General features: G+C 42.2%; 1 protein-coding gene across 1 annotated transcript in view; it reads right to left on the bottom strand.

The window, feature by feature from the left end:
- Positions 1–15099, bottom strand: part of ARHGAP25 (Rho GTPase activating protein 25) — an 88391-nt gene extending 73292 nt beyond the window's left edge. Inside the window, exon 1 of the mRNA XM_065927245.1 lies at positions 14781–15099. Coding sequence (XP_065783317.1) covers positions 14781–14841 — 61 coding nt within the window. The 5' untranslated portion in view covers positions 14842–15099. The remainder of the gene's footprint in view (positions 1–14780) is intronic.
- Between the last annotated feature and the right edge of the window lie 1237 nt (positions 15100–16336).

Below are 16336 nucleotides of genomic sequence, written 5' to 3' on the forward strand. Positions count from 1 at the left end.
AAATGTAAAAGTGAGTGTGACTGTGGAAGTAGGTGTTAAAGCATTCAGAAAAGAAAAAACTGTTTTGGCAAAAAGAAAAGGAAATTTATTAGGTAGGCATAGTAGGCTTCTCTGGCTTGGCTGAACACCCACCTAACATGATCGATCACAAATTTTAAGCAAATCCAGGCAGCTCAGTGGCCTGATTTTCCCTAGCGATGATTAGATGCCCAAGGCACCAAGAAAGTCAGTTGTTGAGTTTAAACATAGTGAAGGGTTTTACCAGGTGATTATCAAGGCAAGATGGAAGGGCAGAGGAGTCGAGGGTGTTTGTTTAACAGCTCTGCAATCCCAGAATTATCTATCTATGTTAAAGAGAATATAATGGATGATTGATGGTGGAAAAGTGGTTGAACCAATGGAATGGGAGGAATTGCTGGAGTGCGTGGCCTGGGCAGGTAAGATGTGGTGGTCACATCACATTTCCACGTGGGAAGCCTGCAAGTGAGGCTTCAGAGAGGGTACAGTGATAAAGAATGACATGGTTTATTTAGGACTATGAGCAGTTCCTTTCAAGAAACAGGTATTATCTGGAACTCACTTTTTATCTCTAAAAATACAAAGGTGACTTTTGTTATAATGCTGGGTATTTCAGGCCACAGAGGAATGAGATATGGTGACAACTTTGTGATGATCACAGCCTGGTTAAATCCAGGGCTTTCTGGAGAGAAACCAGGGAACCCGTTTGTTGGAGATGGAGCTATGTTGTCTGTGGGCGCCCTCTACTGGCAATTAGCAGAATAGCCATCCGGAGTTGGAGGCTTTTGCGGGGCGGAGGCGGGGCGCGCGCGTATTATAATTAACAAGTGAAAACTTACCCCTTGTAGATACTTTGGGGCTGTGGTTCAGTTGGGGCTAGGAAACTTTAGTTACAGAACAAACCCTGCGTCAGCTTTTTAAATGTTACAATCGCCCTTACGTCATTTATGACTTTCTGATTCTCTCTAATGGGAGAGCCCTGCTTTCCTGTCTCTCCAATGAGACCGAGCTACTTAAAGTGAAGATCATGATATTTCTAATCTTCTTACATCCGGAGCCTAGCACAGCGCCCAGCACACTGTAGCTGTCTGATAAATGTGCTCCTCAAAAGAGAAGGAAAACGAGCAAAATGGAAGAATTTCACACAAGAAGGGGGATTAATCTTACTTGGGCAATTTCAGGAAGGCTTCCAGAGGGAGATGAGTGGTGGTCATAGTGGTGGGGAGGAAGGGGTAGAATTGAAAGAAAACCCAGAAAGTATAAGGGCAGACCCAGGGGCCAGATATAGGTTCCACAAAGCAGGGGTTTTTGTGTCATTCTGGGAAGACGTTCCTTGCCATGACTGACAGGTGTGGCTCTTAATCCTTCAAGAGAAAGTATGAGCAAGAATTTTTAAATTTCATGAAAACAGAGGAAGTTAGCATGGCAGATACAGGTAGTTTGAAGGAAGAATCTGGAAGGAGTTTTGATCATAAGTATCAAAAAAGAAAAAGTCAAGGTTTAAAGATGTTTCTTCCTATTTATTTTTACCCTAAACTGTACAACCTCATCGGAAATCCAGTTCAATGAATAGAGAGACTACCAATTAGAATAATGGCAACTTTCTGTCAAAACATCTCAAACTTAGAGCATGGGGTAAGGGTGACTTTTCTGGTTTCTATACTGCATGTCTCATATTTCAAGAACCCTTTGAGTTCCAGGTCAATCGGAACAGCTGGTCACCCTAGCTGGGTGGGAGAACTCAGGTGGCTCACACAGGGAAGATGGGTGCCCAAGCTGGTCTCAGGACAGAGCACAAAGAGCCCTGGCTGAGAATGGACTGAGAGTGACAACTACACTCTGTACCTGTGATCCTAATAACTCTGGGTTGTGTGCGTGGTGAGATTCCTCATCTACCAGCAGAATGGGTTTCCAGGATCTAAATGACCAAATGCCCAGAGCAAAATGCAGAAGAACAGGGAGGGGAGAACACACTCACAAGAACCCTTCAGTTGCAACAGCAGAATTGAGGCCAAGAAAGACAGAGACCTCATTTAGAAGGTCCTGCTCTTTCTTCACATGTATCTAAAAATAGTGATGTGGAAATGAGTAGATGGCCATGCGCAGGATTCTTACAGAACTGGAAAATCTAGTCTGCTGCTACTGTAACTCACATGTAAGGGATCACAGACATTAAACGTTGACCCGAGTGAGGCCCAAACAAGATGCAAGCTCACATCAGAGGCCATAGACTTGTGGCATGGGAGATGCCTGCAGCCCTGGAGGAAACAGCTTCTCAATAATACAATAGGGGGTCTTCCAGGTGGTATACCACCCAGAGTCACTCACTCTTTTCCCACCCAGAGTTAAGCATGAGGAATGGCTCCCATCACAACAGCATGGAGACTGAACTTTTGACAGCAGGCATCCTACAGGAAACTTAGAAGAAGCTCCTCCTTATCCTTACAGGAAAATCACAACCCAGGTTCTTCACCAACTTGGTAAAGAAATGTCAATAAAAAAAGAGAGAAAGAAAAGCAAGGTGAAAGAAAAAGGGAAAATGACAAAGTTATATAAACATAATGGATAAAGTTTGTATGTCTTAAAGAAAGATTGCAGATTGAAAGAATGGAAGTAAGGGAGTCAGAAACAAGATGTGCCAGGCAACCAACACTGGGGAGGAAAATGGGTAAGCAGATGTTGCAAAGACCATTTGTCTAAAGGAAATAGAGAAGAACTAAAATGGACCAAGCAAACCAAAGTGGACTCTAGCATTGCTGGCTGTGGCCTTCACCAATTACTTGGCTGGAAGGAGTTGTAGTAGAACACAATACCTAGTTGATTGTGATGATGATAAGTGATATTTATGAAATACATGTCAATGTCTGCTGTTATGCTAAGGATTTTTACCAAGATCATCTCCTTTAATCACTGCAATAGCCAGATGGGTTAGCACTGTGATTATGCCCATTTTACAGATAAAGAAAGTGAGAACCAAAGTCACACGACTAGCAACGAGTGACAGTGGTATTCAAATTTAGGCAGTCTGACTCCAAGGTAACTTTCTAACTACCATACTATACATAGTTGGCTCATGCCACTGTAGCTAGTTCAGACTTTGTTATAAATTTATTTGGTAAACTTTATAAAATTATCTGTAAATATTAAAAAATATTTTATATAAGCATCAGAAACATAATATCATACCACTTCCTCTTTCACTTTGAAATCCCCAAACCAACAAGGAAACATACAGATGGTTCAGAAGTCATAGGCCAGAGTTCCAGCAGTAGAGTGTCACCAGCCCCATCTGGAAACAAGATCTGTGTGTACACATTTTGGGGGTGGATCAGTATGAACAAAGCTAGTGGAGGTGATGGAATTCCAGTTGGCTATTTCAAATCCTGAAAGATGATGCTGTGAAAATGCTGCACTCAATATGTCAGCAAATTTGGAGAACTCAGCAGTGGCCACAGGACTGGAAAAGGACAGTTTTCATTCCAATCCCAAAGAAAGGCAATGCCAAGGAATGCTCAAACTACCACACAATTGCACTCATCTCACATGCTAATCAAGTAATGCTCAAAATTCTCCAAGTCAGGCTTCAGCAATATATGAACCGTGAACTTCCAGATGTTCAAGCTGGTTTTTAAAAAGGCAGAGGAACCAGAGATCAAGCTGCCAACATCCACTGGATCATCTAAAAAGCAAGAGAGTTCCAGAAAAAGCATCTATTTCTGCTTTATTGACTATACCAAAGCCTTTGACTGTGTGGATCACAATAAACTGTGGAAAACTCTGAAAGAGATGGGCATACCAGACCACCTGACCTGCCTCTTGAGAAACCTGTATGCAGGTCAGGAAGCAACAGTTAGAAATGGACATGCAACAACAGACTGGTTCCAAATAGGAAAAGGAGTACATCAAGGCTGTATATTGTCACCCTGCTTATTTAACTTATATGTAAAGTACATCATGAGAAACGCTGGGCTGGATGAAGCACAAGCTGGAATCAAGATTGCTGGAAGAAATATCAATACCCTCAGATATGCAGATGACACCACCCTTATGGCAGAAAGCGAAGAACTAAAGATCCTCTTGATTAAAGTGAAAGAGGAGAGTGAAAAAGTTGGCTTAAAGCTCAACATTCTGAAAACTAAGATCATGGCATCCAGTCCCATCACTTCATGGCAAATAGATGGGGAAACAGTGGCTGACTTTATTTTTCTGGGCTCCAAAATCACTGCGGATGGTGATTACAGCCATGAAATTAAAAGACACTTACTCCTTGGAAGGAAAGTTATGACCAACCTGGATAGCATATTAAAAAGCAGAGACATTACTTTGCCAGCAAAGGTCTGTCTAGTCAAGGCTACAGTTTTTTCAGTGGTCATGTATGGATGTGAGAGTTGGAATATAAAGAAAGCTGAATGGCGAAGAATTGATGCTTTTTGAACTGTGGTATTGGAGAAGACTCTTGAGAGTTCCTTGGACTGCAAGGAGATCCAACCAGTCCATCCTAAAGGAGATCAGTCCTGGGTGTTCATTGGAAGGACTGATCTTGAAGTTGAACTCCAATACTTTGGCCACCTGATGGATGCAAAGAGCTAACTCATTTGAAAAGATTCTGATGCTGGGAAAGATTGAGGGCAGGAGGAGAGGGGACGACAGAGGATGAGATGGTTGGATGGCATCACTGACTCAATGGACATGGGTTTGGGTGGACTCCGGGAGTTGGTGATGAACAGGGAGGCCTGGTGTGCTGCAGTTCATGGGGTCCCAAAGAGTCGGACACAACTGAGCGACTGAACTGAACTGAGTAGCACAGGGAGTAAGTGAACCAGTTATCACTAGGCATGATATTGAGAATGCTCCTTAAAAGGGTCTAGAATGTAAAGGTGAGCAAATAAATGTTACATGAATGAATGAAGTTAACATGTTTGGTCTTAGTGTACTGAACACACCATTATTTGATATAATTAGTGAAAAAATATGAGTGATCATGGAAATGTGCTTTCATTTGTGAACTAAAAAAATTGATTCTCAGCACCAATATTCTCTGAACACTGGTTTTAGAAAAATTGCAATATCCAGTTGCCACTACAAAATAGGAAATCTACTCCTAGGATACCTGAGGAGGTATATATTGATAGACAGCATATACTTTTACTCTCTCCTTAAAAGACTTCACAGGTTTTTCATATTCAAATAGAAAACTCATTTGCAATGAACACATAAATTTATACCAAAGACAAAGGAAAATATGTGTGCTAGCTGCATGGGTGAAAGTTGTGATGGAGCTTCAATTGAACTCTGAGCTTCCTGGCAGCCAAGATAAAAAGAGAAATACAGTAAGTTTCACAACTGTCTTGACAGAAAGGAGGAAGTATGCCAATCCCTCAAAGGAGACAAAGTACAAGCACTGAATTTTCAGTGAATTTTCTCACCTAGAATTACATCTCAGAGTCACCTGCCTTGTTCATTTCTTGTTCTCATTGTTACAAAATGATCAGGAGCAGATTTCGAGAACTCATTACCTGTGGTGGTGATTGAAACTGATGGTGTGACAGCAAAGCACAGCTCAGTGAACGCGTCTCCCGAGGATGCCAAGGGAAGGCAGCCCTAGTACAGCTTCTCATTTGATCTGAGGTTAGAAATGAGATTATCTATGAAGAAAGGAAACAGGTGTTTGCTAAACATGTACTGTGTTATATGCATGGAAGTTCTTCCTCTCAATATATGTAATATTAATTCTGTTTAATAATGAAGTGAATGTTTCTGCAAGTCAGAAAAGGCATCCCAAGATCATGCAGTCTCTTCAGGACCACACACACCCTCTTGTTTTCCTACACTCAAGAAAAACCAATGGGCAATTCATCCCTTAGACACATTTCAGTCAAAGCCACTTTTTACAGTCAATTCAAGTTAATTCTCTCCAGGGAGGGCCTAGAGCACTGGTGTTGCACATTACTGATTAAGGAGAAATGTCTTTGTTTAAAAACCAAGTGATCAGTTAGTAGGTTTGACTCATATCTTGCATGTTCAGGAGTCTTCATTGAGTTCACCACAAAGGAAGTCCACAGTTTCTAGAGTTGTGAGTGTCTCTGTTTAAATGGGCTGGGAAAGGATTGCTATATTCTCCTTCCAGTGATTTGCAGGCTCAGAAGCTCCCAGGGGATAAGACATTTATGCTATGACTAAAACATGATAGAGTTTCAATTTAACTCTGAGCTTCCTGGCAGCCAAGACAAAAAAGACACACAGTCAGTTTCACAACTGTCTTTACAGAAAGGAGGAAGCATGTCAGTCTGTCAAATGAGATCAAGCAAGGGCTAAAACATGAGCAGGAATCTGGTGGTGGTTAAGGGAGCCCCAAGGAGACAGGGTTCCACACAGATGAGAAAGGGCAGGGACTGCAGAAGATGTGACCGGAGTCTAGAGTGTATCTGTGTCTGCTTGGGGAAGCAGGTGCTGCAAGAGACAAGTGGGCAGGTGTAATCCCTCCACAGGGAGGAGCTACACAAAATTATAGAACTTTTTTCTTCTCTGAAAGAGCAGAGACCATGTACAGGAAATCAGTGTGAGAAGGATGGCAAGTCTGGGACTCACTGAAGAACACACGCATCTATATATGAAAGAAAAGGGATGGCAGTGATGGGGAGAGAGGTGGCGGGACCAGAATGCAGATTCCTAGGCTCCCTCCTGTGGCTCCCATGACTGTTCTCATCACAGGACTTGTCTGGATGTCCTGTGATTGTTTGTCTGTACCCCACTAGCCTGTAAGCCTTGAAAACGCAGAGAGCAGGACTGACTGCCTTTATGTTTGTTTGCCAGACCTATGGGTATCATTTTTTTGTAACATGATTTTGATTTTTTAGAACATTTTCAAAGGAATAAATCAAGTTTTCAAGGAGAAAAATGGTGATGAGTAAAGTATCAAGAAATGTAAATTATCTTCTCCCTTTGTAACTTCTGCATCTCGGTTCCTGTCTGGGGATTATACAGAATTTACATACCACGCTCTTGCTAGAATCCCTCCCCCTGGCCTGCGCCCCACGCTGCCTCTCCCTGCGGTATTTCCCTGAGTCTCTCTGAGTGCCCTTTGGTGTCAGCTCCTGTGGCCACAGCTGGGGCTTCATAAAAGCTCCTTATACACTCCCTTCTCATATCCAGTTAATCAACAGCAGAGCTGCCTCATGAGAGGTTACACTTTTTTTTCTTTCAAGCTGTCTTGTGTGTGGTGGGACCATTATCACCACCTTAGTCTTCTTAATCAGTCACAGGGTCTTTCTAACTGCCATATAATGAGTGTCCTTTTCTCAAAGGACCTTGCTCCAGCTCTGAAGGGAAGGGGCAGAGTTTCTCTAGTTCTCCCATAAGATGCTCTCTGCCAATGGTTTATAAACAGAGAGCCAGAGACGACAGCTTGACCATGCCTGGAAGGTACTTAAGTATGTGTATACCATGCCTAGGTGTATGTCTAGGCACGTCTCACCCTGGACACATTTTTGGAAGTTCATGTACCAAGAGCAACTGAGCTCACCTCTACCAATCCACACGCACTTGACTCCAATCTAACAAAAGTGCAGAAGCTAAGTCAGAATCTAAGGCAGCCTTGCCTAGTGTCTGCTGGGAGGACTTTATCCGTAAGTGAGCAGAAAACAAGATTTTGACTTCCCATCATTAGTCAAGTTGGTCTTCGCTCTCCTGCTGTTTAGGATGATGTCAGTCCCCATTCCCCAAGTGGTCAGGAGGCTCTCGACCTCGGCAGCAAGAGGCATGTATTTAATTTGTATCTAAAGGTAAGTCAGTGACTACATAGGGAGAGACTTTTACTGCAACAAGGAACAGAGACAGGGGTGGGTCCTGAGAGGAGTGCCCCTGTGTCATGGACTGAGGAATCAACACTCCTCCTTTGGACTCGGCCTGCGTGTGTGGGGGCCCCTTATGCCTCAGGGACCAGGAGCTGCTTGGGGTGTGCAAAGGCAGCCACAGCATATAGCCCCATACATTTGGGCCAGACCCCAGGCTGGTCTGGATGAGCACTTTGGAAGTTTGGCAGTGAATCATAAAGAAAGCCTTCACCAGAGCCGAATGCCACAAACATAGACCAGTCACCACAGGCTACACGATCTTGGTTGTTCCAACCTGGGGAGCTCAACCAGGCCGGCCTGGTCACAGAAGGCCCATGTAGCTCCAAGAAAACCCTGTATCCCAAGGCTAGAGGCCCAGAAAGTCTGCAGATGGCCATGCATACGTTCTGGCTGGTTGCAACCTCTGCAGCTGGAGGAGGGCTTTGCAGCTGGCTCTAAATCACCAAAGAGCATGTGCCGCCTGCCAGACCTCGTGTCAACCCGCCTGGCCAAGCCCTGGAATCTGTTTCGGGTGGTTCAGTGGTTAAGAACCCGCCTGCTAATGCAGGAGCACCAGGAGGCATGGGTTCGATCCCTGGGTGGAGAAGATCCTCTGGAGAAGAAAACGGCAACCTACTCTAGCACTCTTGACTGAGAAATCCCATGGACAGAGGGGACTGAAGGCCTATATTCCATGGGGTTGCAAAGAGTCAGACACAACTGAGCACCCACACATTCTTAATGATGTAGTTATTAACAACATTTGTTCACTACAGAAACTCTGGCAAATACCTATAATGTAATAATACATATATGTGTGGGTATACCTCACCCATAGATCCTTCACCCACAATTAGCTACTATGGTTGACCCTTGAACAACATGGGTTTGAACTTGGCATGTCCAATTATAGGTGATTTTTTTTTTTGTAAATATAGTTTCTGTGTTTTCACTTTACAGATCTTTAAATAAACTAAGTGTAGCAAAAAGTTTGTGTCCAACTGGAGATTCTTTTCCTAGTTCAATATCCTGCCTCCTTGGGTGAGTCATTTATCAATTCCTTTGCTCTGGAGGCGAAGATAACAGTACCCAGATTTCCGACCGCACGGAATGGGGGGGAGGGTTCTGTGCCCCTAACCCCCACCTTACTCAAGGGTCCACTGTATAAACAAATTGTATACCTCCTTCCAGGTTTTTGAGGGTTTGTTTGCACCTTTCTTTCTTTGTTCATTTTATACACATTAATAAAATACCCTCTTATCTGCCTACCAATTGAGGTTAGTTAGGTACCTTTGTTGTTGTTGAGTTGCTGAGTCATGTCTTACTCCACACCAGGCTCCTCGGTCCATGTGATTACCCAGGCAGGAATAGTGGAATGGGTTGCCATTTCCTACTCCAGGGATCGAACTCACACCTCCTGCATCAGCAGGCGGGTTCTTTACCAGTGAGCCTGGGTACCTTTGGAGTTTCCAAATGCATTTCCCGTTCTTTTCCCTTCAGATGTAACAACCACCCAGAACTTTATGTTAATTGGTTTCTCTATTTCCCTTATAGTTTTGCCGTATACATACATAGACGTACATAGTTTTTAAGTTTCTTATAAATGAATCCCCATTCTGATTTTGTGACTTCCCTTTTCTAATATTAAGTTTTTGCCATTCAGTCCCATTGAAATACATCACAGTTAGTTTTTTGCTCTTGGATAGTATTACATTTTATAAATTTATTATAAACTTATTTACATTTTATAAAGTTACTAAAATTTATTTTTCTTTTATTGATGGGCACTTTGGTTGTTTCCTGTCCCTTGTCATTTCAGAAATACCACTGTGGAACTGCTATATGTCTCTTCTTGTTCATGCACACAATATTTTCTCCAGGGGACACTCTCCAGAGGGAAATGACTACTTCATAGAGTTTGTACATCATCAATTTCACTAAACTGAATGTCAAATTGTTTTCCAAAGTTGTTATTAGTGTCTGACAGTTCCTATTGCTCCATGTCCTCAACAACACTTGGTATTGTCAGACTTTTTACTTTTAACTGTTTTGGTCGGTGAGATTAGGTATATCATTGTACTTTTACATTTCCTAATTACTGTGATTAACCATATTTCTATGTATTTATTGGAATCGTTATTCCTATTCTGTAAAATGCCTATTCATGTTGTTTGTTCATTTTTTAAAGCATTTTTATGGTTTCTTGGACTTATTTATATATTCAGTTCTCTCTGTCTCTGTGGATCTATCTATCTATGCATCTATCTAGCTAAAACTATACTTTCAAATCTAACTTCTTTAAACAAGAATAATAACCTACACTGGAAATTGATCTACTTCCAGGGCCTTAAGTAACAAATAGTTTTATTCTCCTTATGCTAATTTTCTAAAGGACAAAACTAGATTCCATATCAGAAAAATAATGATTTACCAAGTGGGGGAAAAAACCCTCCTATACTGTCATTATTCACTTCACTACTTGGAGGATTAAAACAATGAATGTTTGTTTCTGAATAAGTTTTTCTCAATATTAAATTTCAGCAAGAAAAAAAAGTTGAGTGGACTTCCGTCTCAGTCCAGTGGTTAAGATTCTGCACTCTCACTGAAGGGGCTTCAGTTTTGATACCTAGGTGAAGGAACTAAGATCCCACATACTACCACAGTCAAAATATAAATAAAAATAAATTTGTTTTAAAAGTATAGCTCATTCACTTTGGCGTACAATAGAAGCTAACACAGCATTGTAAAGCAACTATATTCCAATAAAAATTTTAAAAATATGTGTCCACACACAAAAGAAAGTTGAAAACACTACCCCTCCATGGTCACTTCTTTTAAAAAATGCATCTCAGAGTCATTTGTTCTCTAGGGCCGGTTCTCCCCTAGTTCGGCTTAGGGTACCTGAGAACAAAGTTAAGATGTGCCTGCAACTGGATGGATACAATGTAGTCCTGAAATTCACCCAGTCATCTTCTAACTAAGCACTCTCCAGTCGCAGGGCAGAAGGGGCTTTTCCCTCAATGGTCAATATCTTCTCAATAGAGCACCTACATTCCATCCACTGGAGGTGCCAGACCCTTGGACAGAGTGCAAGAAAGGACACTGCATTCAAAAATCACCCTTCAGGGCTTAAAATTCTGTTAGAAAGACAAATAAGTGATAGAACATATTTGCAAAGAATAAGACAAAACACTGCAAGAAAGCAATGGAAAGCTGTCGCAATTTTAAGTGTTGGACTAAAACTGAAGATGACAAAGGATCAAAGGAAGAAATGTGTGCTTTTGGCTCCATCTCAAGTCAAGTCATTGGCTCAGCATTTCACTTACCTCTAACCCCTGTCCCCTCCCAAGACCAATAGGTCAGATTCAGGGTGGCCTGGGTCAGCTTCTCCCATACATCCAGACCTGTGGTGTGGTCTTTCGTCCACCTCCCATTCACTGGGCTCTCTTCAGTCTCTGAGATGGAAGTACAGAGTCGCCCCCCCACCTTGGAGATTTTCACTTTCATTCAAGCCTTGGCTCAGCACTCACAAGATAAGACTTAGGGGAACCAAAAGTGCCACTCAGCAAAAAGATATTGGGCCCTTTCCTGGGCCACATCATTGTCTTGCTATTTCCCTAAACAAGTGCTGACCCTGGTGTCCGTCTAAGGTACTGTCCATCCTCTGAAGTTACAACTTACTAAGAGCCTCTTGAAAGTTGCCCTTGACAATGAATCATGAAGTGGTAGCTGAATTCCAGATCCAAGTGGTATGATAACCACACCTTCTTGATGATAATCCGCTTCAGTGGTTTTCAACTAGGAGAGATGTCTCTTCCCAAGACCTCTAGTAATGTCTGGAGATATGTATGGTTGTCACACTAGTGGTGGTAGGGGAGTGCTACCACCATCTACTGGATAGAGGCTGAGGATGCTACTAATATCCTAGAATGCAGGGATTCCCAAACCCCAGACCATGGACCAGTACTGGTCATCATACTGCACAGCATACCAGTCCCCAACCCCCAGGCTTAACCAGTCATTTAAGAACCCAGTCATACACAGGAGGTGAGCGAGTGAGTGAAGCTTCATCTGTGTTTATAGCCGCTCCCCATTGCTCACATTACCACATTATCACAGTGTAATAATAATAGACATAAAAGGGACAATAAATGTAACATACTTGAATCATCCCAAAGCCATCCCCCACTCAGTCCATGGAAAAACTGTCTCCCATATAACCAGTCCCTGGTGCCAAAAAGGTTGAGGACCATTGCTACAATGCAGAGGATAACCCCCATCACAAGAATCAACCAGCACAAAAATTTGTAGTGTCCAGCTTGAGAAACTGATCTACTCCTGACTAGCCCAGGCTGGAGAAACTACAGGTCATTGACACCCTGACACGACTCTTTGGTTATTCTTAGCCAGTTCCTACAGTTACACCTGGACCCAGGATGCTGGAGAGGGAACCAGAAGTCCCATGGCTGAGTCAGTGGCTCTCCTCCCTCCGAGGGCTCAGCTTGTGATTTGAATTCTCACCAATGTGATACTCATGAAAAGTATTCTGGCTGCAGTCCAATCCTTGGGGTGACGAACTTGTAAACGGCATAGATAATGACAAGAGCTCCTTTGCATTTCATTTTGTGATTAAGATTTTTTTTCATTATTACTGTTGTTTAGTTGCTAAGTCATGTCCAACTCTTTTGTAACCCCATGGACTATAACTCACCAGGTTCCTCTGTCTATGGGATTTCCCAGGCAAGGATACTGGAGTGGGTTGCCTTTTTCTTCTCCAGGTGATCTTCCTGACCCAGGGATTGAACCCTCATCTCTTGTTTGGCAGGTGGATTCTTTACCACTGATCCAACAGGGAAGCCTGATATGTTCATTAAATAGTACTAAACAATATCATCTGCTTGTACTCAATCGTTCATTCTGTCAGCAAATATTTGTTGTGCCCGCTGGGACCAAGCAACATGCCGTATAAGATGAATGGCGATTTCCCAAGTCCGCTGACTCAGACCACAGCACCTACAGTAGGACTTCTTGATGAGGTGAGATGGAGGGCTGGGGGCTCTCCATCTTGGGTCTCCCTTCAGAGATTCTGATTTTATAAGTCAGGATGATGCTCAGGAATCTGTATTTTTACCTAGCACTTGTGGTGACTTCTGACACAGGCTAACTGGGGGACCGTGGTTTAAGAAACATTGGTTAATATCACATGAAGTCTACCCAACCTAATCCCAAGTCTGAGATTATGTAGACCTGCACTCTAATGTGATACGGTCCTATATCCCTGAAAAAAACCTTAATTATTTAATCAATTAATCATTTAACCATTAATTGTCTCATTTCCCATTTTTTAAACAGAAGGAGAATAAGACTGAAACACAGATGAGGAGAGTGTAGAATGACCCCAAATAAATAGAAGCAAGACACTTTCAAAGGAAGAGAACCATAGAAGTTTTACTTCTAAAAGCAAATTTTTATGACATACAATAGACTGAGCATTAGCCAAGTACCTTGCTATCAACAGTGGTTAGGAGAAAAATCTCTGATTATATAAAATCTCTCCTTATTCTCTGAACCAACCTGCAATAATTCCCAGCTTGATTAGAGACCACTAATCCTCTCTGGTTACAAAGATAAATGGCTTTTCTGATTACTCTCAATTTTTTTTCAAATCTTTTCTCAGACCTGTATCATTAACACTCAGATATGTGACTTTTTGCAACAAACCCTTTGTTTTAGTAGCATATTAACCATAATTAGAAGTCCAAGTTAGACCTGTTCCAAACTGAACATTTCTAAGTCATTAGAAACACCTTAACACTTGTCTATGTCTAGTATCAAGGATGTTATCTCACTATACATGTATAGGGGTAAAACACAAGGAATCATTTCCAACCCAATTGCTCTATTGTACATTACTGTGATCAGTTTAATTGCAGAACAAACCCATATAATGATAACAATTATGGAACAGATTAAAATCAAAGGATCACATGGTGGACCTGGAGATAATCATACTAAGTAAAGTAAGCCAAAGGAAGACAAATATCACATGATATTTGTTCTATGTGGAATCTTAAAAAAATGATATAAATGTATACTCAGTATTTTATCATAACCTATAGTGGAAGATGATGCAAAACAAAGAATATATATATATATATATACACACACAAACACACAACTGAACCATTTTGTTGTACACCTGAAACTAACACAACATTATAAATCAACTGTATTTCAATAACAATTTATTTAAAAAAATCAATATATCACCAATATTGTTAATGAGACGAGGCAAAATTTAAAGGCCTGAGTATCTCAGAAAGCATACCAGAGTCCCTTAATTTAACTTATTTATAATGCATCTATTTCAACTCCTCTAGATTTCCCTTCCATTCTGTCCTTTTTAATTAAAAGTGTCTTTATTATACCGTCAAATGTCTCTATGCTCCTGTCTTGTCCACACTGTTTACTTTTTGCTACAAGTAACACCATTTCAGCCCCAAGTCCACAAAGGGCTGGCGACCCAGTGGGCTCATAAAACAGAACAGATCAAGCACTTCCAAGACTCTGTCAAAACCCACTCACACATGGTGTGTCCAAACAGGAGGGAAATTATCCTTCCAAGATAAACAGAGAAAAACTCACCATGTTTTGTGAGATCTGTAGCCTTAGTCCACGCCAAGTACCCCAGGTCCCACACACCAAGGAGCTCCATTCCCACCACCTCCAAACAAACCAAAAAAAAGAAGCCTTCCCCTGGCACTTGGGGACTTTGAGCCAATATATCAGTCTGAATGCAAATTTCACCCCAAACCCAGCTTTGCCCAGAGATCCATTTTTAAGCAGATTATGCTTACTGCAGACCAACATGCAAATGGTGGGAACTCAAGTGTAAGAACCACAAAAGCAGCAAAAAGACGTTGACCGTACCTATTTTGCCAGCCTCCCCTCGCAGGTTGAAATCCCAGTTTCTTGGCAACTTCAGGGACATTTTGCTCCTGGTCTGGGTGAGTCGCTGCTGAAGCGGGGAGTCTGCCACAGTTCGCACCCTTCTTGACTTTTTGATCTTCTTGCCTCTCGAGCGTGTGTGTGTGTGTGCGTGTGTGTGTGTTTTTCCCCTTTACAATTGCTTCACAAGCAATCTTGGGTTTGAGGTTGATCTGCCCAAGTATCTTCTCCTTTCTCAGATGAAAGGTCCATCCATCTGTCATGGGCGGTGGCACCCAAGCCCTCCCACGCTCCCTCGGGGGGCTGGTGCCTCGTGAAGTGTACACCCTGCTTCTCTTGCTTTCAGTATTACCAGAAATATCCCAGTTGACACTTCGCTGTGCGTCATGGGAAGCAAAGCTCCCGTTCGAAAGAATCTCAGGCCTCACTGAGGCGAGGTCGTGATAAACAACGGCTGCCTCTTGGCTTTTTTTTTTTTTAACTGTCTGCTTCCTTGCATTTGAGGAAGTGGGTGGCTGTTCAGTGTAGATGATACATTGAGCTCTGAAGCTCTTTCTTCAGAGAATAGACTTTAGAAATGCTTATATAAGTAGAGTAAGTGCTCTTGGGCTATAAAACTTATAGGTTTGATTAAAATTCGAAGACTCTGGCCATATACCTCTAAACCTCCTTTCTCACTGAACAGACTGTGCTTCCAAAAATGCTCAGTAAGACAATCAGCACTCCCCCAAAGTCACCCTCTTTGAGTTCTTCCTGCTATAAGGCCCACATAGTAAATTCTCCACCTGCTCTGGGTAAAGGTTCCAAGTGATCTCAACCTGATGTCAGGAGGACTCTGATGTATTTAAGTCAATGTTAGCTAAGTAGACCCACTTAGGTGTTACAATGGTTCTTTGACCTTGTGTACAGGCTGTGGGTTTGGGAATCAGACTGATAAGGATTCAAAACTCAGTTCTTCCACTTTTTAGCACTATAGCTTTTAATAAGCAACTGAATCTCTCTGGGCCTCAGTATCCTCAGCAGTAAAATGGGTTGATAATAACCATGACTGCACAGAGCTGTGATGGCATCTAGTACACACAGTGCACCACAAACGTATCTCAATCCTTATTCCATTTAGTCCGGTTCTGTGACAGGCTTTCATATGTTCAACTGGGCTGCACTAACTTAATGCTTAAGTACTTGGGCCCAGAGCCAGACTGCTTGTGTTCAAATCCTGGCCCAACCACTTTCTCGATGTGTGAGTTTGGACAAGTTTCTTGACTACTCTGTACTTATATTCTCATCCGTAAGTGAGGTAAACGATAGGACCTACTTCACAGGGCTGTCATGAGGCTTAATAAACATAGCAGGTAATAAGACTAATGAGCCCATAAGGTAAGGGGGCTAATAAAGCAATAGGTAAGAATGCTCACAAGAGTTGCTACTGGCCAGCATACTAGCTGCAAACCTTTGGTTCATTCTTTCTTCCACTCTCCTAGAAGACTGCTGTACTTTCTTCTTTGCCTCCCACATGCTCACTCTGTTGGTGACCTGGC

The sequence above is a fragment of the Muntiacus reevesi genome, chromosome 3 (genome assembly GCF_963930625.1).
Source record: "Muntiacus reevesi chromosome 3, mMunRee1.1, whole genome shotgun sequence".
NCBI classification, from domain to species: Eukaryota; Metazoa; Chordata; class Mammalia; order Artiodactyla; family Cervidae; genus Muntiacus; species Muntiacus reevesi.